Source organism: Dasypus novemcinctus, chromosome 29, assembly GCF_030445035.2.
Source record: "Dasypus novemcinctus isolate mDasNov1 chromosome 29, mDasNov1.1.hap2, whole genome shotgun sequence".
Classification (NCBI taxonomy): Eukaryota; Metazoa; Chordata; class Mammalia; order Cingulata; family Dasypodidae; genus Dasypus; species Dasypus novemcinctus.
This window is the reverse complement of record NC_080701.1, coordinates 32,180,813-32,203,326: the sequence shown is the minus strand read 5'-3', so window position 1 is coordinate 32,203,326 and position 22,514 is coordinate 32,180,813. Positions and strand designations below refer to the sequence as shown.

Here is a 22,514-nt window from a genome sequence, read left to right as displayed (position 1 = left end):
GAGAGGACAGGAGGCCACGTGTAGATGAGGTCAAGCACCTGCTCCTGTCCTCCCTGGACACCGCGTTCTCTGTATCAGCTTGACCTGAAGCTGAGGGGTTGGAACCCCCCAGGTCACAGATTCTTATTTTATTTTGTAAACCCTTTTTGTAAAACACTAACCTCAGCGAAGGGGAGCGAAGGAAGAAAAATAAAAAAGCTGAGTTCAGCAGCTGCAGTTTGCTGTATTTTTCATCTTGCATCAGCAAGTTGGGACCACAAATAATCTGGTCTTACATGCTTCAGTGATGCTGCCACTTAAGGCTTCCCACTCCTTCTAGGGTTGTACATTCCTGGGAGCCAGCCTCACGCCCCTTCCCCAGCCTCTCTGGCCTGGGTGGTGGGGAGGTGGGCGGACAGAGCAGGAGCCCATTAGGGAGGAGGGGCACAGAGGGGCAGCAGCACTGGGCTAGCAAGGGATGGGTAATTAATTTCTGAATAGTTTCTGGAATCAGCTAAACATTTCCTTTTAGCCAGTTTCCCCGGCCTCACAGCCTTTGTTATTCGGGGAAAAATGTCATTTATAATGGATGTGGCCTTGATAAATTGCTCCTGAGAAGCACAGCGTTCTCATTAGTCTATATAATGAGAAAGACTCCTAGCGGTGGCAGAGCTGCCCAGATATTTGCCTAATAGGAAAAATATTTGTCTCTGCAGTTTGGTATAGCAGGCCTGAAATGGAGGGTGGCGGGGAAGGGGCGAGGGCCCTGTCAGCCTGTAGGCTCTGTGGACTCTGAGCTTGGGTCTCCTGTGCCCCCAAACCACACGTGGGCTTTCTGGCTTCCCGGTGGGTCTGGGCTGTGGTGTGCAGCCTTCCCACCCCCTCTGCCCACCCCAGCGTGGGCATCTCCTGCTTCGTCTCGACTGCCTTCGCGGGGAGCCGTCTGTTGAGTCAGCTGACGGGGAGAATTCGGGTGCACTACGACCGTCTTAATCTCTTTTCATTATCCTAAGAAGAAAAACGACAAATATTTGTATAGCGAATTACATTTTTTGGAAGTGCTTTTGCGCATGCGGTTTTATTCACTTCTCTCAGACACCCTTCACTGGAGGTGCAGGAGGTGAAGTGACATTTCCAGTGGTCATCCCTGGCGACAGCGCACTGGGCGGTCCAGACGCTCTGCCCTCTCACTCCGCCTTTCTGCTGGTTGGGCAATGGGCAGGTTACCCAGCCTTCCTCCGCATGGACCCATCGCGTTCTCCTCTGTGGTTCCCAAGGTGCTTCTTTTTCTTAAGAGTGGTGCTTAAGGATATGTGTTCATTCTCAAAGACCGCCGGGGCCTCCTTTGGCAAATGGCTATGACCAGAGATCACGGAGATACTTTCCCAAGTTCCTAACTTGGCAGGACCTGAGGGGGTGCATTTGGGGGAACCGCGTGCCTTAGAGACACCAAGTCCAATTTGGTGCAACTCGGATACATTTTGCTATGCTGCCCAGCTGGAGATGGGCTTAAAATTTTGTTGTTCAAGGGAAGGTGTGAGGAGAGTTTTTGGAGCTCCTACTATTTAGAGGGAAGTCTTTCATGCCTCTAGATACAGTATCCATCCCTCCGTCCGTCCATCCATCCTTTCCTCCCTTCCTTCCTCCAGGCAATTAGATGAGTCCATATTAGGTGTCAGGTGCTATGCTGGGCCCTGAAAAGACAAACTTGAGTGAGATGGTGTCTGTTCTAAAAAACGCACAGTTTAATGAGAGAAACAGATATGAAAGATATAAATTACACTAGGGTGATTTAAGCACAATAATCAAAGTTTGCAAAACATGTTCAGAGTTGGGCAAGATGTTCAGGTAAGGTTTTCTGGAAGACGTGGCACCCGGATCGCGTTTGACGGGTGGACTGGAGGAGGTTGCAAGGAGGAGATAAGGATTCCTGGTGGGAGGAACAGCCCTGGGGTAAGTCATGGCTGGGGAGCCTTGCTATGAGGGTTTGGGGCAGGAGGGAGGAGGCTGTGTGAGAGGTGAGATGAGATGATAAGGGTGGCAGGGTCCAAAGGGTGGAGGTCAGGCTGGCAAATTATAGGGCAGCAGAGGCCCAGGGAGTTCTCATTCAGGGGGGGTTCGTGGGGGCTGTGTCCTCAGAGTCACACTAGAAATACAGTGACCCCTTATAAAAGCTTACGGTTGCCAGCATGCTGGACACTGTCATAGGTGCTGAACAGTGACCTCAGTCACTCTTCCAGAAACTACGCTCTCCTCTTTATGAGCGAGGCCTGGAGAGTCACAGGAGGGTGAGTGACTTGCTCAAGGCTATGGGATTTGAGCCCTGGCGATTTGGGGCTGGAGACTTTGCTTGTGATTCACCCCCAGGCATCCTGCCTCTCCACATGTCCTGCAGATTCGATGAAGCCTCCACCTCTGCCTTTTCCTCTGTATGTTATGTTTCAGGAAAAGTGATCTAATGTAAGATCCTCCCTGAATTTTGTAGCAATGGACTGGTGGTGTAACCAGATTTTATCTAGGTTCTTGGCTGTGCTGCAGAAATGAATTTCAAGAGCACGTTGGGTGAGTTAGGCAAGTCATTTATTCAGGTAGGGAGGGAAGAGAAATGGGAGAAAATAACAGAGCAGGGGTCCCAGGTAGAGAGGAAGGGGGTGAAAAGGGATAAAGAGGGCTGACTTACAGACTCTAATTCCCCATTATAGATTACAAACGCCCAGGGTTACTTGCGTGGCCACATGGCAGAGGGAAAATGGTGAGAGCAGCGCACAGAGGGCAGAAATGGGTCCAGAGGCAAGAGAGCGGAGCATGCGCATGCTCAGGCCTCATGGTCTGCTTTGTAAACTATTAATTATTCCACCCCTTCGCTAATGGCAGGGGCGGGGTTCCAGCTGTTTGCTGTTTTGATTGGTCACCCCACCCATCAATCCCCAGTGAGGACCTAATGATGAAGCCCTTGGGGAACATCTGGGGCTTTTCCTTGCTCCCGGAAGTCTCTGTTCTGGATGGCAGAATCTTGGGGGTGGGGGTCTTCCAGCAGCCATCCCGGGGGTTACTGATGTGCACGTGGACTCTCTGCCAGGTTCCAGATCCGTCTATTAATTCTCTATCTTACTAGCCTGCTTCAGTAGGGTTTGGATGGATTTTGAAGGCTGAGAAATACTTTCTGTGGCGTTGGGAGATCTATGTAACAGGTGTCTGTGGCTTTGAGTTGGAGGTCCTCAAAGTTGGGAATGGGAAGGAGAAAGGCTGAACTTGTGTGTTCTGAAGAACTAAGACAGACATCAGGTGTCTGGTCTTGGGATCGATCAGTGGGGTCAGGACAACCATTTGTGGGGTTGACAACTGGCATCTCAGACCTTGTCCGCTCCCTGCCTGCCCCAGGATTATCTGCTACTCCCCACTGAAGCCAAGTACACATGGAGCTTTTTGCTCTGGAGAAGGAGGGAGGGTGGGAGTGGGGCGTGGGAGAGAAGAAACCTAACCTTATACCACCTGCAAGAACCATATCAGCATTCAGAGAAAGTTGAAAGAAATCTTTCAGCTGGCTGGCTACCTAGCTCAAGGCTAACCACACTCTTAACACAATAATAAGTCAATCCTCACTGAATAATTAAATAGAGAGCCTTCATAAGTATTGACTTAATGTGACAGCAAGTCTATAGTGACTCGGGGTTTGCTTATGTAAACACAATCTCTTGTTCAGCTTACTTAGCAGTTCAATGAAATAGAACAGTCCTTCAATTAAAATCCAGTGATGCATATGTTGAATTCATTTCTTCTCTTACTGGGTAGTAATGGGTTTGGAACATGGGTAAAGGGTTTGGGGAAAACTCAAGAAGAGGGTATCTGCCTGTGTTTTTGGAGGGCAGGAATGGGTATATCCAAGGGCAGTTTCTCAAAGGAAATGGCCTCAGTTCCCCCTTGGGCCCCGGTTGGGGACCCAGGTGAGTTTGGGTTCTGCCACACTCAGATCCTCACGCCCCTCTTCCAAAGCAGACTGCGTGGTCTGTCGGTCTCTGGTGGTGACCTGGGACCAACTGATTGTTCCTGGCCAGCAGGGACTCAGTGGCTCCAACCACGGTGCTCTCCAGGTCATTTCCTGTGGACACCCTCCTGGCCCCTGGAGGAGACAGGACATGCTGGGTGCACTCCAGACTGGACAGAAAAGGGGGAGGCCGAGGAGAAATGGCTGCTCCATTGATTCCCTTGGGTGGTGCCAGAAAATAGACCTTCCACCTTCTTTGACATCAGAATGCTGGGAGTTAGGCAGGGGCAGAAGATGCTGTGGAAGAGAAGGCTGGAGCAGAGCTGGGCAGTGTGGTGGAAAGGACAGCCCACTGGCTTTGGAGCTGGGATTTGAACCTACATCTTCTGGCTTTTCTGCTGTGACAGTGAGTTCATTAGGTTGCCTCGGCCTTTGTGTCTTTATTGTAAAGTAGGGCTAACAATGCCACCTTCGGAGAATTGGTGTTAGAGAAAACGTGGTTTGTGAAAGCAGGTTGTCTGTCACTCTACAAATGTAAGGGGTGCTTGTCAATGGACCAGAGCCGTTATGTCCCTAGGGCCTGAAGGGAGCAAGCTCATGATAAGGGGTGGCCAGCAGAGTCCCCTCAGTAATAACAGCAGCGGCAACTGTGGAGGGGTTCTCGCAGAATCCAGGAGCCCTTGAGGGAGGAGATGTAAACACTTCTATGTGTCTTGGCCATGTACAAAACGTTTGGTGGCTATTTCCCAGAGTAGAACCAGGTTCTGACGCCAACCTGCACGTTCCTAGGAGTTGGAGCTGCTTAGGGGGGAGAAGCCCCTTCTCAGAGATGTTGGCTTTTCCCACTCAGCCTGTTTGATTTGGGATAGAGGATCAGTTGAATTTGCCGAGGCTTCCGGAACCAATAATATTTACTCTCGCCGAAGGCTTAGAAAATCACTGTTTATAAAAATGCAGGACTCCCGCGGCTTTCTTCAATTAAACTTAAAAAAAAAAATCGCAATCTCAAAGCAATTTTATTAAAGAACATAATCAACGGTCTATTCTATTACCATCTTTTGAAATTTGCTTCTGAATCTTGTCAGTTCATTTACTTGACCTTTTTTCCTGGTTGTGAACAAGGTGTATACACTCTTATTATTATTTTTTTTTAAAGATTTATTTATTTATTTAATTCCCCCCCCCCCCCCCCTTGTTGTCTGTTCTTGGTGTCTGTTTGCTGCGTCTTGTTTCTTTGTCCGCTTCTGTTGTCATCAGCGGCACGGGAAGTGTGGGCGGCGCCATTCCTGGGCAGGCTGCACTCTCCTTTCACGCTGGGCGGCTCTCATGGGCGCACTCCTTGTGCGTGGGGCTCCCCCACGCGGGGGACACCCTTGCGTGGCAAGGCACTCCCTGCGCGCATCAGCACTGCGCATGGCCAGCTCCACACGGGTCAAGGAGGCCCGGGGTTTGAACCGCGGACCTCCCATGTGGTAGACGGACGCCCTAACCACTGGGCCAAAGTCCGTTTCCCTATACACTCTTATTTTCTCCTGCCCTTTATCCCTTCACATGATTTCAAGGTTGAATTTCCATATATTGGCCCAGTCTCTGTCCTTGCCATTTTTAATATCTGTGTAGCTTTCTGTGGTATTAATATCCATCTGAACCATTCCTCCTTAGTTTCGCTGGGGAAGAATGCAAGGCCTTCCTTCCTGATTTTTGTCATCTGCTTTGTTGTCGCTCTCACTGTTGACATGCTCCTGTCGTCCTAGCTCTTTCACAAGGGTCAGGCAGACCCTTTGTGGGTGTGATTTTGGTCTGCGTGCTACTTAATGCGTGCGCTTTCTGGTTGCTTAGACCTTGGAGAGAGAAGATCATGTGAAATGGGGGAGCAAAGCTAAGTGCTTGTCAAGACTTTCTGTTTTAGGTGACAAAGTAGATGAGGAAAAATGAAAAAGGAATTTGTTGGGCTTACATAATAAAATAGAGACCCAAATCAAATAGGACTCTCCTGGCCTCTTGTCCCTGCTTCTCTCGGCAGGTGAGCTGCATGTTTATTCTTATAATGACAACCAGGAGGCTAGAGCCATGGTCTCAATATTTCTGGGCTCACCTCAATAAAAGAAAGAAAAGAATGTTCTTTGCCTGCTCCATTGGGAAAACTTCAGGGAAGGACCCTGATTGGCCTGCTGTGTTACTTCCTTATCCCCAGGCCAGTGGGTGTGGCCAGGAAATGGGGTTGTGTGATTGGCTCAGCCTGGGTCATGTGCCCACACCCTGGTCCTGGAGGTGGAGTGCTGTGATTGGCAGCCTTTATTAGAACTACCTGGCCAGAGAGGGCGATGGCCTCTCCTCTCCTGTCGCACACCTAGGGGAGCTGCTCTTCTGGGCAGAAAAATAGTAAGCTTGCGCTGCGCAGTTAAAGAATAAACAGGAGGAAAGGAAGCCAGGTTGGCACTTGTTTCATGAAACCAGGGTGGCAGTGGCCTGGAGAAGGCAGGAAAGGATGCGGGATCAGGCTGTCCTCGGGGGGCCCTGGAGGTGACAGAAAGCAGTCATGTGGGTGGAGCCCATTTTCCCCCTTCTCAGTGTCACCTCATGAGCCAAGCCCTGCACCGCTGGAGGGGACCTCGGAAAGCCATTCCACAGGCACTTGGGTCTGTTAAAGCCATTTTCTCTGCATTCCCAGGAACCATCTGTGAGGCCCATCATGAGTCATTTGCACTTCTTGGGAGTCCTTTTTTCCCTCCATGAACTGTTCAAGCTCCCCACTCATTTGCACTAGGCAGTGCTGGTGGCTGCCCCACAAGTTACTCTTGGCGGTGGGTCGTGGCAGGAGCGAGGGGAGAACAGACCCCATTCTTGTTAAGCAGGTGCCTCGCCCTGGTGCTTTACTGACGAGCTGGCTGTAGGGTGTTTAACCGTGCCATTTAGCCAGAGACCTCTGAGCTATGGAGTCCTCATTGTGAAGTATGTCTGCCTTTTGGGATTGCTCTGAAAATGGAGATAACAGCATCTGACACATAGCAGGTCCTCAATAAAAGCTTCCCTTCTGCCTTTCTTCTCTTGTGCAACCAGTAGAAACCCATGGATTTCATGCAAGCAGCCTAACAGGTACAGCCCGATACACTGGAACTTGGGGTCATTTATAAGAAGTTTACAAAGCCATATGTTCGGGTCAGCATTAGAAAGTTTTGGGGCTCCGTGGGAGAAATATCACCCCAGTGCGACTCTGGGCCAGACTAATTTGGGAACGTGTATGTGCTTGGGAAGTTGTTTATATCCTGTACTTGCTCTTGGCTAAGGGCAGAGCCTAGCACTGAGACACTATCTGAGTGTAACTGTGTGACTCTTTGGTGTGTGTGTATGGCTATATTTTTGCCATGCAACCATGACCTTTCTCAGGCCGTGAAGCATGACTTTCTTCTGCGTCTGGACCATAGTGTGGAGGGAGATATTAAAGCGGAGGCCAGTCAAGTCAGAAGGTTCCTGCAAGCTCTGAAATCCGTGTTGATCGTCATCCTGAAGCAGTAATGCATGCAGAAGTTCCCGAACGTCAGGATGCCTCTGAGTCATCTGGAGGGCTTGTTCAGACACAGGCTGGCTCCCAGCCATAGAAGCTCCCATCTTGTATGTCTAGGGTGGACCTGCAAAAATAGCTTTTCTGATAAGTTCCCAGGTGATCCTGATGCCGTTGGTCTGTGGATCACCCTTTGAGAGCTACTGGTCTGTAGGAATTCCACCCCCCACCCCAGTCTGGATGATTTCTGCTCTTGTGGGCGGGTGCCTCCACACCTATCCTCGCCTCCTTTTCCCCTTGTTGGGTGTACACGTACCCATCAAATAGTGTTGCCGTATTTAGCAAATGAAAATACAAGATGTCCAGGTAAATTAGAACTTCAAATAGACAACGTAAAACATTTTAGTATAAGTACATCCCCAGTATTGCAGGGACATACTTACACGTATTCATTTATCTGAAATTTGGATTTAATTGGACATTGTGTATTTCATCTGGAAACCCTGCCATCAAATCGGGGGTCAGATGTGTTTCTCCCTCCCTCTCCTGCTGCTTTCCTGTGATTGAATAGGCTACAACTGCTAATGAAACAAACCCACAGAGGGCTTGTGATTGTAGGATGGTGCCACCTGCGGCCTTGAGCGCATTTGGCACTCTTCGGTTGATCTCCGCGTGAGGTGGACTTGGCTTGGGTTCATTTGGGTTCTCGTGCTGGCCCTCTCTTCAGCTCAGGAAACGGCTTGTGCTTTCTTTCATGCCTTCTCTCTTGCTGGGGCTCTGAAAGGCCAAACTCTGAGACACGATGGGGCTGATCCAACAAAAAGTCTGTTCATGGCAAAAAAGCCTGGAGTCCAAGAAACCGGTGAACTCATGGTGTGTGCAGGGAGAAGAGTGACATCTGGCCCAGAGATTCGGCCGAGGTTACCAGCTGGCTCGTCATGCATTATGGAAAGGATAACATTGGACTTGGAGAGTGCTACCCACCAGGCTCGGGGTTCATGTGGCGGCTGGACTTGGAACTTGTTTGGTCTCTGAAGCTGAGCGAGGGGACCCCTCTGCCGTGGACTTCACGATGCACTGAGGGGCCCAGAGGAGCTTGAGCCTCCTGGGGACTTGGACGTGGCATCCTCCTCAACGGCCCCATTTGTCACTCTCCCTTGCCAAGGCCGCCTGGGTGCTGAGAACGGAGAACTGGAAGAACGGGCGGCTCTGGGCCTTCCTTCCCTCCACCCCACCTCTCTGTTGCCTGCTGGTCTCACGCCTTCCTCCTCCCCCTCCCTTTGCTCTGAGTCGCATTTTCTCCCCTGAGGCCCTGGCACCGATGATAGGTGCCTGCTGTTCAAGGAAAATAGGCCACAGCCTCATTGGAACCAGGGGGCACTTACCCGGTGTCACCCCGGGGTCTGGCAAAGGGCCCCTGGGGACGCTGAGTGCCTCCGGGGGCCTGGGCTGTCCCTTCCTGTGTCCTCAGCACCGTCTGGAGAGTGGAGGTGGGGAAGGAGGTCCAGGGGCTGACCCTGGAGCCTGGTGGTGAGGGACAGGGACAGGAAGCTGTCTCTCCCCAGCATTGCGAGGTGGCCCAGAGCCCCCTTGGCGGGTAAGCAGGGGTGTTTGCCCCTCGAGTACCTGACACCACGCAGACCTGACTGCCCTTGCAAACGGCCTCAGGGCGCTCAGGGTGAGAAGTCTTGGTAGGAAAGGAGGTGCAGGGGGCATCTCTGTCTGACCCTGGTGCCTGCCAGCTCAGAGCTCTCCCCGTCCCCGTCTCCTTTGTTGCTTGCGGAGTCCTGCGAGGACATAGGCGTACACGATCTTCCCGCGTGGGAACTGGGGAGCCCAACGCCTGAGCCTTGCCCAGGGTCACGCAGCCGGCAGGTGAGACCGACAGCACCCGGGATGCCCCGGGCCTGCTCGCTGCCCTCGGCCACTGAGCGTTCCTGCTCCACCTCCTCCTGTCTCTCACCTGCTGTCCCCTGACCGGCTCCCTTTACTTCTGCCTCTCCTCCAGATGGCCTTGCCTCTCCCTGTAGGCTTTAGGGAAAGATGTTGGATGTCCCCAAAGGCGTGGCCAGCAGGCAGCCTATTACCCCGTTCCCGCCTTCGCTCTGTCTCCAGCCTCTGGGGCCCGTGCCCTTTCGAGGAGGCTGGTGGATGTGGAGCCCGGTCAAGAGGCTCAGGGGCCCCAGGCCCAGTGACTGGGAACTAACGGTGGAGAAGGGAATGCGGCCGCCCGTGTCCGGGCTGGAGCTGGGCTGTCGGTAAGATGCCCGACGCTGTGGCTAGAGCCCCAGCCCCGGAGTCTGCCTAGGGACCCGTGTGCTGCTCCCAGGAAGATAAACCAGCAGGGGCGTCTCGCTCAGGCCCTGTGCTCACCATGCCCACCCCTTACCCATCAGTCGCGTGGTGGGGCTCAGTACACATTGGGGGAGTGCCGGAATGGCTCTCTGCCACCTTGGCCCTGCCCAAAGGGACTGTGGAGGATGTGGATGAAGAAATGAAGGGCGCCTGCCACTCTGGGAACCAAAGCTCCCCTGGAGAGCCAAGCAGGGCAGTGTTAGGGCCTTGTGCAGTGAAGTGTTACGTTGTCCCACTAATGGTGAACGGGGAGCGGATGTGACTCAAGCAGCGGGGTGCCTGCTTCCCACAGGGGAGGTCTCAGAGTCGGTCCCCGGTGCCTCCCGAAAAAAAATAAGACTAGGTGTGTAGCCGGAACGTGGGGTGGTCAGAGAGGGCCTCGTGGAGAAGGCCTGGGGGAGAGCCACGTGGTGCTGGAGGAGGGAGGAGAGCCACGTGGTGCCGGAAGGGCTCTTGATTTTCAGCTGAGAGGTGGTGTTTGGAAGCCTCTTTGGGCGGAAGAAGACGGTAACTTGTGATTTGCTCATGATGTGGTTGCCTGCTGGCCCCACTCCCTGGTAGGAGTTTGCTTCTAACTTTCTGATGCTCAGCTGCAGCCCTCCTCAGCGTTGGGTCCTGATCATGTCCCCTCGGCATCTTCTGGGGCACACCTCTATTTTAATTTTAATCATTTTTTAGGAGGTACTGGGGATTGAACCCAGGACCTTGTACATGGGAAGTAGGCGTTCAACCACTGGGCTACATCTGCTCCCCAATGAGAGTTGGTTTTTTCTTTCGTTTGTGTTGTTTTTGGGAGGTATGTTGGGGGTAGGCCAACCCAGGACCTCCTGCATGGGAAGCAGGTGCTCAGCCACCTGAGCCACATGTGTCCGCTCCCCTGGGGTAGACCTTTGAATGAAGTAGTGAAGTCCTTGAAGGTGCTTAGGGAGTTTGCTTTGTTCTGTTTGACCTCCAGATTCCCTCTACCGCTTAGTCTCTGTCCCCACTCAGCCCACCTTGCAGGTCTCTGGAGATCTGGGGAGTGGGCCAAGACCCCGCACCGTCATCCTCTCATAGCGCCTTCTCCCATTTGCGGGCGTGAGGCTGGGTTGGCGCGTGGGGCAGGATGCTGGGTTTTGCCACTCAAGGGCAAGACTTCCCGTCAGGGGTGAAGGCTTGGTGGACCTGTGCCCTTCCCTGCTTTGAAGCTGAGTGGCGAACAGAGACAGGGCAGAGGTTCCACAGATTTCCTTCTCTCTTCCCAGGGCACGCAGAGGGTGGGCTCTGGAAGGACCTTTCAGGCCCTCTAGATCTCCCCTCCCCCGCGCAGGAACTGGGGGTCTGCCAGAAAGCACCCCCGCCGTGTTGTTGGCAGTCCTGGGTGGGAGCCCTGGCTCCACTGCTCGCAGCTCTGTGATCTCGGGCAGGTTCTTTAGCTTATCTGGGGCTCAGCTTCTGCAGCTATAAAATGGGGCAATAATAACAACTCTCTGTCAGCTCCTACAGAGTTTCTGGGACACTTAAGTGAGAAATGATGGATTTGAAGGTCCCTTTTTAACTCTAAACAAAGATTGCTTTTTAAAAAAAATTTATTTTTATTTCTCTCCTCTCCCCCCTGTTGTCTGCTCTCTGTGTCCATGCGCTGTGTGTTCTTCTGCATCCACTTGCATTATCTGGTGGCACTGGGAAACTGTGTCTCTTTTTTGTTGTGTCATCTTGCTGCGTCAGCTCTCTGTGCATGCAGCTCCACTCCTGGGCAGGCTGCACTTTTTTGCGCTGGGTGGCTCTCCTTGCGGGGCGCACTCCTTGTGCGTGGGCTCCCCTACGCGGGGGACACCCCTGCGTGGCACGGCACTCCTTGCGCGCAACAACACTGCACATGGGCCAGCTCCACACGGGTCAGGAGGTCCTGGGTACTGAACCCTGGACCTCCCATGTGGTAGGTGGATGCTCTATCAGTTGAACCACATCTGCTTCCCAAAGATTGCTCTTTATTAATTTGATAAATGAGGAAACTGAGTCCCAGAAAACGAAGGGACGCCAGTGAGTTAGGGGCAGAGCTAGACGGAGAATGGGTGTCCGCGCTTCCTCAGCTGCTGTGCTTTGCCTGCCCTCTGGGCTAAAGGGGTCTCCTTAGGGCCCAGTCCTTCCACAGGGTGTCCTCCATCTCCAGGCACCCATTCGCAGGACCGTAGGCCGGCAGGCACACCAGAGTTTGCCCAGTGTGGGGGACGAGGCCAAGGGCCGACAGGGCACGCTACAGGCACCTTGCCCCACTGCCCTGTGTCTTCCCTCTGGCCTTCTTCTCCGGTGGGCACTGGTCCCTCCCAGTGCCTGCCTGCTTCTCTCCATCTGTCCCTTTCTCAAACGAGTCTAAGTTCTGGTGGAGGACTCCGGGAGCTGGGTTTGTGGGGCACGAGCACGGGTGACAGAGTCAGACGACCTGGGTCCTGGGCTTTCTCTGTCGCTAGCTCATTGGGCTACCGTAGAGTTCTCACCAAGCCCGGTGTTTATTGAGGTCCTCCTGCGTGCCAGCCATTGGGAAGATACCAGTGCACAAGACCTCCTCCGTGGAGCCCCGAGGCCTGAATGATAGGAGGCGTGCAGTAAAGGGCCCTCACCTGGAAGGAGTGATCCTTACTTTTCCGTGGCGTGGTGGGAGGGTCGTGCCCTCCCCCAGGCGAGGCTGCTGGGGACAGTCTGTGGGCCGGGGGCACTAGGGCAGGAGGAGGAAGGAATAGCCTTTGTCCTGCCTGTGAACGTGGTGCTCTGGATCTGCAGAGCCCTCCGTGTCCAGGCCTGGCTGGGTGCTGGGTGGCACACCTGCGTCTGCCTTCAAGCGGCCCGTGGTCTGGAGCTGTGGACCAGTCATTATTTAGCAGCATTTGAGGTGCCAGCATGGAGCAATGGGCGAAGGTGATAGGGTCCCTCAGGGGAGGAAGAAGCTGATTGTAGCCAGTGGGACTGGGGAAGTGGAGAAGGAAGGGGTGGGAGGGGAGGCCAAAGAAACTGGCCAGGGCCGCCCAGGAGGGTGTGCCTTTTAGTCTTCCGGGGGCTGGCTCCTTTGCTCCTCAGTCAGATCCTGCAAGATACTAGCGCAGGTATTACTGAACCCATTCTGCAGATGGGAAGAGAGAGGTGTGGAGGGACTGGGCCATGGTCGCCCCACGAGCGTGATGAGCAGAAGGTGGGGGCCAGGGCCCAGGAATCCTCGGCAAAACCACCCCAGGTCCTTCCTGCGCCCCTCGGACTGACAGATCCATTGGTGCCTGATGTTGTCGCGTGTCTTTTTGGGTCCTTTGCGCCCGTCGGTCGGGGGGTGTTTCTAAAGCCTCACTCTGCGCCCGGCACTCTGGGAAGCCTCTGTCCTCGAGGTGCTGGCGGCTCGGCAGGGGCAGCATGACCGCTGTCCCCTGAAGACTCGATTGCCCCCGTCTCCTCCCCTCCGCCTGCCCTTGGAGGCGTCGGAGAGAAGACGCGGAGCCGCTGGCTGCGCCGAGGCGCGGGGCGGGAATGCGGCCAGCCTAAACTGTTTCCTCCCGCGGGCCTTCTCCTGCCGCCAGGTCCCGGCTGGCAGACTTCCACGCCAATTGTCGAGCCTCCTACCAGACACTCACCAGCTGCCCCGCGGACAATTACCAGGCGTGTCTGGGCTCCTACGCCGGCTTGATTGGTAAGCTCCTCCCCTGTGCGCGGGGGCTCACGGTGGCTCCCCGCTGCCCCAGGCTGCGTGGGCAGAGCCGAGCCAGGCTCAGGGCCCGTGGGTGGAGCAGCCTGAGCCTGCCCTTCCCTGCTGCAGATTCAGATAGAACTGCAACGCGCAACCAGGGGACAGGCCGGCTCTTTTTGAGGAGGAGCGTCCCAGCTCTTTATCCTGCGGAGGGGGGGAAGGGTCCCAGGGACCTTACAAGGTCTGTTTCCTTAGAAATAATAAGGAAAGGTCACATTTATTGCGTAGTTGCTGTATCCCAGATATTCTAAGCATTTTACACAGACTGTCTTATTTAGTTCTCATGATAGCTTTTACTAGGGAGCTATTGATATCTCCATTTTACAGATGGGGAAACTGAGGCTTAGAGCAGGTGGGTAACCTGCCCAAGTTGAGCTGGCTAGCAAATGGTGGCACTGGGATCCAAACCCAGGATGTGAACCTGAGTCTCCCCCACTCTAAAATCCACTCTTCTAGTTAGTGGAGGAAAAAGTGAGGGCCCGTGCTCTGGCAAAGCACTCTTAGAATCTTCTCTGCCTTCCGGGGGGTGAGGAGCCCCTCTGTCCCCTGTCAACCCCCATGGTTGTTGGGATGGCACAGCTTGGAATTAGGATTTTGAGTTGGGATGTGTGTGTGTTTGGGGGCAAGTGCGAGGGAGGTACCAGCCACCTGCCCTGCCGAGCCTGGAATCTGGTGTGCCCAGAGTGAAGGACCTACTGCTGCTCTCCTTCCTCTCCTCTTCCCTGCCCAGGGTTTGATGTCACGCCCAACTACGTGGACTCCAGCCCCACCGGCATCGTGGTGTCTCCTTGGTGCAGTTGTCGTGGGAGTGGCAACATGGAGGAGGAGTGTGAGAAGTTCCTCAGGGACTTCACCGAGAACCCATGTCTCCGTAAGTCCTGGAATGTTCTCCCCATCCCCAGCAGCCCCCCAGGCCTCTCCAAACCCAGGAGGGACCCTTGGAATCTTCCTTAGCTGTTCCCTTCTTCTTCCTTTGTGATGACCAGTGACACATATGGGACTTCTCCACCATGTGTGTTGCCTGCCGGAGCCTTGGTTTCTCTGCCCTTGGAGAGTCACACTAAAACTGGCAGCCTCAGTTTACCACTGGAAGCTTTGAACTATGTCATGTCAAGGCCCGAGATCATTGGTCTATTATCCTGACAACTTCTCTCACGCTTCTCTTTAAGGGGTCTATAAGGGGTCTATTATCCCTAGGATCAGTGACTTTATTTTCAAGTCACCAACCTCCTAATCCAAAGGCTAGAAGGGAGTGTAGCCATTGTCCAACTCTGTCTTTGATCTTTCCAGTCTGACACCCATTGCTACTACACACACCTGAAAGTGCTTCTCTTTTACCTTCCCTCCTTTCTTCCTTCCATCCATCTGTCCATCTGTCCTCCCTCAGGTACTCTGTCTTTTCCTCCCTTCACCCCTTCCCTCCTTCCCTCCCTCCCTCCCTTTATGGCAGTGGGGATTCAGAGATTCAAGTTACAATCCCTGTCCCTGAGGTGCTTGGAGGCTGATGGAGGTCTCCATCAGGGGGTCAGCTGGTGGTCCCCAGCATGCACAGTGCTGGGCAGTGGTCTTCACAGGCTTCCTTAGGAACCCAGGGTGGGCATGACCAGTTTGGCCTGGTGGGGAGAGGTTCTCAGAAGCTGTACCCCCAGTGGTTCATTGGGTATGGTCAGTTGAAGAGGCAGGAAGGTCATTGCAGTCCACAGAGGTACAAGGCTCCACAAAAGGTGGGCTGAGGGACCCGGAAGCCACTTAGCCTGGCTGTAGCATTGAAGGTGACTGGAGAGAGAGAGTTATCTGGACAAGCAGAGTATCCTGCTCATGGAAGGGCCTTGTAGATCTGAAAGAGTTTGGATTTTATTGTCCTGCAGGTGATGGTGGTGTCAGGGTGGTCATTGAAGGGATTCAAGCAGGTGATGTGATCAGATCTGCTTTTCAGAAAACTCACTCTGGTTGCCGTATAGCACGGTGGGTTGGGGTTATGGGTCTGATGGGTGACCTAACAGAGATCTAGAGGGCTGCGCAAGGTGTTCATGAGAGAGGGCTGTGAAGCAGAGGGGAAGGAAGGCTGGAGGAGAGAGATGTGTGGAGAAAGCTTTAGGAGGTATGTACAGCTGACTGCAAGTGAGTGATCAGGAGGCGACATGGGTGACTAACAGGCTTCTGTTTTGGGGCACTTGGGTAGATAGTGAGACACCTTGCAACAGTAGAGAAAGATGTTGAGTTGAGCAATGGACTTGATGAGTTTGAGGTATGTATGGGACATGGAGGTAAAGAGTTTAGTAGGTGCTTGGCTGTTGGGCCAAATCTTGGGGACAGAGTTTTGTCCAAGAGGTCAGATTAGTTAGTCCTCAGGGAATTAATACTAATTGAGGACATGGGGATGGGTAAGAAAAGTGTATGGTATGAAGAGGGAGGAGGGCTGAGTCTGGGGCTTTGGGAGCCTGATTGGGGGGACCTGAAAGCATCTGAGATGGCAAAAGAGTCAGGGAAACCTGGGACTGGAGAGCTGGGGGCTGGGGAAGCTTCTGAAGGATGATGTGGTCTGCAGTGCTGCTTGCCACAGATAAGATGGCCCTCCCAGCCTTGGCGTGGCCTGCTCCTCTGGGCTTCCCATGCCCCCCATTTTCTTTTCCTCTTCTACATTCCTCATCACGTGCATTTCCTTCTATTCTGCTTTCTCTGTCTTTTCCAAACTCCCTCTCGCTCTTTCCTTCTCCAGATACGAGCTCTATGTAGGTCCCTGAAAGTGAACTTCAGCAAAGCTAAGTTTGGGCATGTTCCAACCTGTCCCCAACTTCTGGGCTGCCATAGCAAAGGTAGTGGGGAGCAGGGGAAGAAGTGGTGAAGGTGACCCCTGATTTCTCTGCATCTCTGATCTCTCGCCACACAGGGAATGCCATCCAGGCCTTTGGCAATGGCACAGATGTGAATCTGTCCCCTAAGAACCCCTCGTTCCAGGCCACCCAGTCCCCTCGGGTGGAGAAGACTCCTTCTTTGCCAGATGACCTCAGTGACAGCACCAGCCTTGGGACAAGTGTCGTCACCACCTGCACATCTGTCCAGGTGAGGGCTTGTCTCTGCAGCTCAGGAAATGGGGGCAGGGACAGGCTGAGAGTCTAGAGAAGCCCCGTGATAGCCAAGGTGGGTGTGGGAAGTGACTAAATGGCAGGCTGGGCGAGCAGAGCTCCAAAGTCCCTCCCTTTGGTCAGGGACCCAAGAGCCCAGAAGAGTTGGTCTGGGGTAGTTTTTCATGTTTGATGTGTTCTTTCATTCAGGCACTCATCTTGCAAGTATTAAACACCTGTTAGAACACAGTATGGTACTAGAAACCATGGGGGTACAAGAGAAATATAATGGTTACCATTTACTAACCAACTCCTAATGACTTGAGTAGTTGCTAGTAGACTTAGTACCTTTCTCATTTAATCCTCATAACTGTGAGGTATTAGTATTTTGTTTTACATTTAGGAAACTGGTCCAGAGGGGTTAGGTGACATATCCAAGGTTGCATAGCTAGTTAGTGGGTGGAATCAGATTTCAAGCTTGCACCTGACTCCAAAGCCCATGATATTCATTTGTCTGTTGGTCCATCCATCCTTCTGCCCATCCATTCATCCATCACCCATTTCTATCCATCCATTTCTATCCACCCATCCATCCACCCATCCACCCAGCTGTTTTAGTCAGGGTTCTCTAGGGAAACAGAATCAACAAGAGACAGCTGTCAATAGTTTGCATTCTATAAGAGTCTGTCATGCAGCTGTGGGGATGCACAAGTCCAGATTCCGCAGGCAGGCCGCAACCAGGGGCTGCAGTGAAAGTCCAGTGACAGTTCTTAAGTTGTGGGAAATGTTGGCTGTGCAAAGACAAGCTGGGAAATTCTCTCTTAATGCTGGAATCACTTCCCCTTTTAAGGGATTTAACTGATTGGGTTAAGCGTCACTCATTGCTGATGGCAGTCTCCCTGATTGATGTAATTATAACCAGCTATCGATGATTTACCACTGCAGTGAAGTCAATGGTGACTTAATTCCATAAATGCCCTTGTATTACAGTTAGCCCAGAGCTTGCTTGAGCAAACAACTGGGCACAATTACCTGGCCCAGTTGACACAATAGCCTGACCATCACAGTCCACCCCTTGTCAACTCAGCAACCATACACATTACCTTAAACCGTACTTAGTCCCTAAGTAAAAACAATAACAGACATGCAACTATATATAACCTAACAATGTTCAACTTGCTGCGTACAACCAGAAACACATTAATTCCATACAGAATAGGGAGCAACTTCTTTGGTAATATTCACTCTCAAACTTGACATCCTCAAATATTATGACATGAAATGGATACAACTTGTTATATAAGGGAAAGTTTGGGGAAGAAGACAGATTTGTTTGGTGTACATATACAATCATCATAAACAAGGAAGAAAGATTCATGAGCATTATAGTCCTCGTTTCTGTAACTGGTCATGTGGCCGAAGTTCATATTTATCGCTACCTTCTTCCACTGCCCATTCCATATTTTCATTACCCTCTGCAAGCACTTCAGCTGACTGTGGTTCTTTGCCTGGTGGAGTGACCCAAACTTTCATTCCTGAAGATTCTGGGCCATTGTTAGTCCTGCGTGGATTTGGTTGTTGCAGTTTTCCATTGACTTTAATCATAGGACATGGCAGTACTAGGAGATGCTGTAGAGGATTCCAGGCAAACTCTTCTTTACCCCCATTATGTACATGCAGTCCTATTTCCCCTTGATAGTCAGGATCAATCACCCCAGCCAGAACAGTAATTCCCTTCTTTTGACTGTTGATTCAGAGGTAAGAGGAGCCCAAAGTGGCCAGGTGGCAGTTTTAACTTCTAGTTCAATGGAATCGTTGTTGTGTTCCCTGGTGACAGCACTCCTCCTTTTGGGACTAAATCCTGTAGACCAGCAGAGTTGGAGGTTGCAGGGACAGGAAGCAAAAGTGTTCCTAATGGGTCACTAGGGGTAATAGTAAGTGGTGCCACTCCCATTTCCACCCCTTGATTCCTCAGTGCATGATTCCTGGTTATGGGAGAAACACCACCATAGAGTGAACACTGATTTAAAGCATATACAGCCTCCTGGAGAACATTGCCCCAGCCCTGCAAGGTATTGCTACCTAGTTGGTGCTGTAAAAGGCCATTCCACCATTCTATCAATCCAGCTGCTTCAGGGTGGTGGGGAACATGGTAAGACCAGTGAATTCCATGGGCATGTGCCTATTTCCACACATCATTTGCTGTGAAATGGGTTCTTTGATCAGAAGCAATGCTGTGTGGAATGCCATGGCAGGAGATAAGACATTTGGTAAGTCTGTGGATGGTAGTTTTGGAAGAAGCATTACGAGCAGGAAATGCAAACCCATATGCAGAGTATGTGTCTATTCCAGTTAAATCACTGCCCCTTCCATGGTGAAAGTGGTCCAGTGCAGTCAACCTGCCACCCGGTAGCAGGCTGGCCGCCTCAAGGAATGGTGCCATATCAGGGACTGAGTGTGGGTCTCTGCTGCTGGCAGATTGGGCACTGAGCAGTGGCTGTAGCCAAGTCAACCTTGGTAAGGGGAAGTCTGTGTTACAGAGCCCATGCATAACCTTCATCCCTACCTCTGTGGCCACTTTGTTCATGAGCCCACTGGGCAATGACAGGAGTGGCTGGGGAAAGAGGCTGAGCATTAGCCATAGAGCGGGTCATCTTATCCACTTGATTATTATAATCTTCCTCTGCTGAAGTTACCCTCTGGTGAGCATTTATGTGGGGCACAAAAATTTTCATGTTTTTTGTTCACTCAAAAAGGTCAATCTACATACCTCTTCCCCAGACCTCTTTGTCACCAGTTTTCCAATCATGTTCCTTCCAAGTCCCTGACTATCCAGCCAAACCATTGGCAACAGCCCATGAATCAGTGTAGAAATGGACCTCTGGACATTTCTTCTTCCAAGCAAAATGAACAACAGGTGCACTGCTTGAAGTTCTGCCCATCGGGAGTATTTGCCCTCACCACTGTCCTTCAGGGATGTCCCAGAAAGGGGCTGCTGTTCTACAACTGCCCACTTTTGGGTGGTTCCTGCGTATCATGCAGAACCATCTGTAAACTAGGCCCGAGTTTTCTCTTCCTCAGTCAACTGACAGTAAGGGAATCCCCAAGAGGCCAAAGCTGTGGGCTGGGAAAGAGAAGGCAACATGGCAGGGGTGGAGACCATGGGCATCTGGGCTACTTCCTCATGTAACTTACGTGTGCCTTCAGGACCCACTCGAGCTCTATCTCGTAGATACCACTTCCACTTTATTATGGAGTGCTGCTGTGCACACCCAACTGTATTGTCTGGTGAGTCAGACAATACCCAGCTCATGACGGGCAACTCAGGTCTCATGGTAACTTGATGGCCCATGGTTAAGCGTTCAGTCTCCACTAAGGCCCAGTAGCAGGCCAAAAGCTGTTTCACAAAAGGGGAGTAGTTTATCTGCAGAGGATGGCAGGGCTTTGCTCCAAAATCCTAAGGGTCTGCATTGTGATTCCCCTTTAGGGGCCTGCCAAAGGCTCCAGACAGCATCTCTATGTGCCACGGGAACTTCCAGCACCATGGGATCTACTGGATCATGTGGCCCAAGTGGTAGTGCAGCTTGCACAGCAGCCTGGACCTGATGCAGAGCCTCTTCTTGTTCCGTTCCCCAATCAAAACTAGCAGCTTTTCTGGTCACCTGGTAAATGGGCTGGAGTAGCAACCCAAATGAGGAATGTGCTGTCTCCAAAATCTAAAGAGACCCACTGAGTTTCGTGCCTCTTTTTTGGTCGTAGGAGGAGCCAGATGCAACCGCTTATCCTTTACTTTAGAAGGGATATCTCGACATGCCTCATATCACTGGACACCTAGAAATTTCACTGAGGTGGAAAGACTTTGTATTTTAGTTGGATTTATCTCCCATCCTCTCTCACGCAAACGCCTTACTAATAAGTCTAGGGTCTTTGCTACTTCTTGCTCACTAGGTCCTATCAGTGTGATATCATCAGTATAATGGACCAGTGTGATGTCTTGTGGGAGAGAGAGATGATCAAGATCCCTACAGACAATATTATGACATAGGGCTGGAGAGATGATATACCCCTGAGGCAGGACAGTGAAGGAATACTGCTGGCCCTGCCAGGTGAAAGCAAACTGTTTCTGGTGGTCCTTATTAATAGCAATTGAGAAAAAAGCATTTGCCAGATCAACAGCTGCATACTAAGTACCAGGGGACGTGTTGATTTGCTCAAGCAACGATACCACATCTGGGACAGCAGCTGCAATTGGAGTCACCACCTGATTAAGTTTACGATAATCTACTGTCATCCTCCAAGATGCATCTGTTTTATGTACAGGCCAAATAGGAGAGTTGAATGGGGATGTGGTGGGAATTACCACCCCTGCATCCTTCAAATCCTTGATGGTGGCACTAATTTCTGCAGTCCCTTCAGGAATCCGGCATTGTATTTGGTTTACTATTTTGCTAGGTAGGGACAGATCTAGTGGCTTCCTTTTGGCCTTTCCAACCATAATAGCCCTTACTCCATAAGTCAGGGATCCAACGTAGGGATTCTGCCAGTTACCGAGTATGTCTGTTCCAATTATGCATTCTGGAACTGGGGAAATAACCACAGAATGGGTCAAGGGACCCACTGGACCAACTGTGAGATGAACCTGAGCTAAAACTCCATTAATCACCTGACCTCCATAAGCCCCTACTCTGACTGGTGGACCACAGTGACGTTTTGGGTCTCCTGGAATTAATGTCACTTCTGAGCCAGTGCCTAATAATCCCTGAAATGTCTGATCATTTCCTTTTCCCCAGTACACAGTTGCTCTGGTAAAAGACCGTAGATCTCCTTGGGGAAAGGTGGGAGGAAGAATAAATTTTGGGCAGTTTAATAGGATCCTTCCCCAAGGAGACTTGGCCGCCTCCTCATTCAAGGGGTTCTGGGTCTGTAAACTGTCTCAGTCTGGGAATTCATTAAGGGGCCATGATTCTCTGTGTCTGTAATTTGAGTTAGGGTTTCATTCACTTGACCTAGAACTCTTCTGTTTATACACATCCAGAAGAAATGTGTAAATAGCTGGTCTATTTCACTGCTAGGTACCCCGTGATGTATTAGCCAAAACCATAACTCTATACGACTGCGATTAACTGCAGATACTTCATTTTTACCAGACTGACATCCAATCATCCCCATTATGTTTAAGGATTCTAACTCCATCACAGCCCTCCCTACAGTAATATCTGGACTACAGAGAAGAGCAACCACAGAGCTCTTCAGGGAAGATGGAGTTAGTCTTACAAATTTATTCCTCATAGTCCTGGTTAAAGGTGTATGCTCTGGACATTCCTGGGGTGGGTGGGCAACTCTCAAATGGTAAGTCCATTTTAGCATTCCAATCTCCCTAAGCCTTTGCATTCCCTCTTTACTGTGTATCAGGGCAAATCGGGCATCTCAACCTCAGACATGCTAGGCCATCTTTTGGCCCATGTTTCAATCAGCCACTCAAACAACCTGTTAGAGCCCTTTCTAACCCCTTGAGCTACAGCTTTGCATTGAGAATTTCTGCTTAGTGGGCCCATATCAATAAATTCAGCCTGATCCAGCTTTATATTTCTTCCACCATTATCCCACACCCTTAGTATCCATTCCCACACATATTCCCCTGATTTCTGTCTATAGAGGTTGGAAAACTCATGGAGTTCTTTCTGAGTATACCTTACTTCCTCATGGGTCACTCTTTGTATTTCACCTTTGGGGACTTGTGATTTTAGTCTAGTAATAGATCACAAAGACAAGAGAGGTGGTGGGGGGTGGGTAAGGAGAAGGATTAGAAATGCCTTGCAAACTACTGATCTCAGGGCATTCCCTTGCGTTTTCTTCTGGTGAGACATGAGTCTCTTCAGGCCGGGGTTGTAAGGCAGTTTCCTCAGGGCAGACTGGAGC

General features: G+C 51.5%; 1 protein-coding gene across 4 annotated transcripts in view; it reads left to right on the top strand.

The window, feature by feature from the left end:
- Positions 1-22,514, top strand: part of GFRA2 (GDNF family receptor alpha 2) — a 109,832-nt gene that overhangs the window by 72,866 nt on the left and 14,452 nt on the right. For all 4 annotated transcript variants that reach the window (XM_058289810.2, XM_058289811.1, XM_058289813.2 and 1 more), the window contains 3 exons: positions 13,364-13,473; positions 14,261-14,401; positions 16,421-16,593. In XM_058289810.2, the coding sequence (XP_058145793.1) occupies positions 13,364-13,473; positions 14,261-14,401; positions 16,421-16,593 (424 nt within the window). The remainder of the gene's footprint in view (positions 1-13,363; positions 13,474-14,260; positions 14,402-16,420; positions 16,594-22,514) is intronic.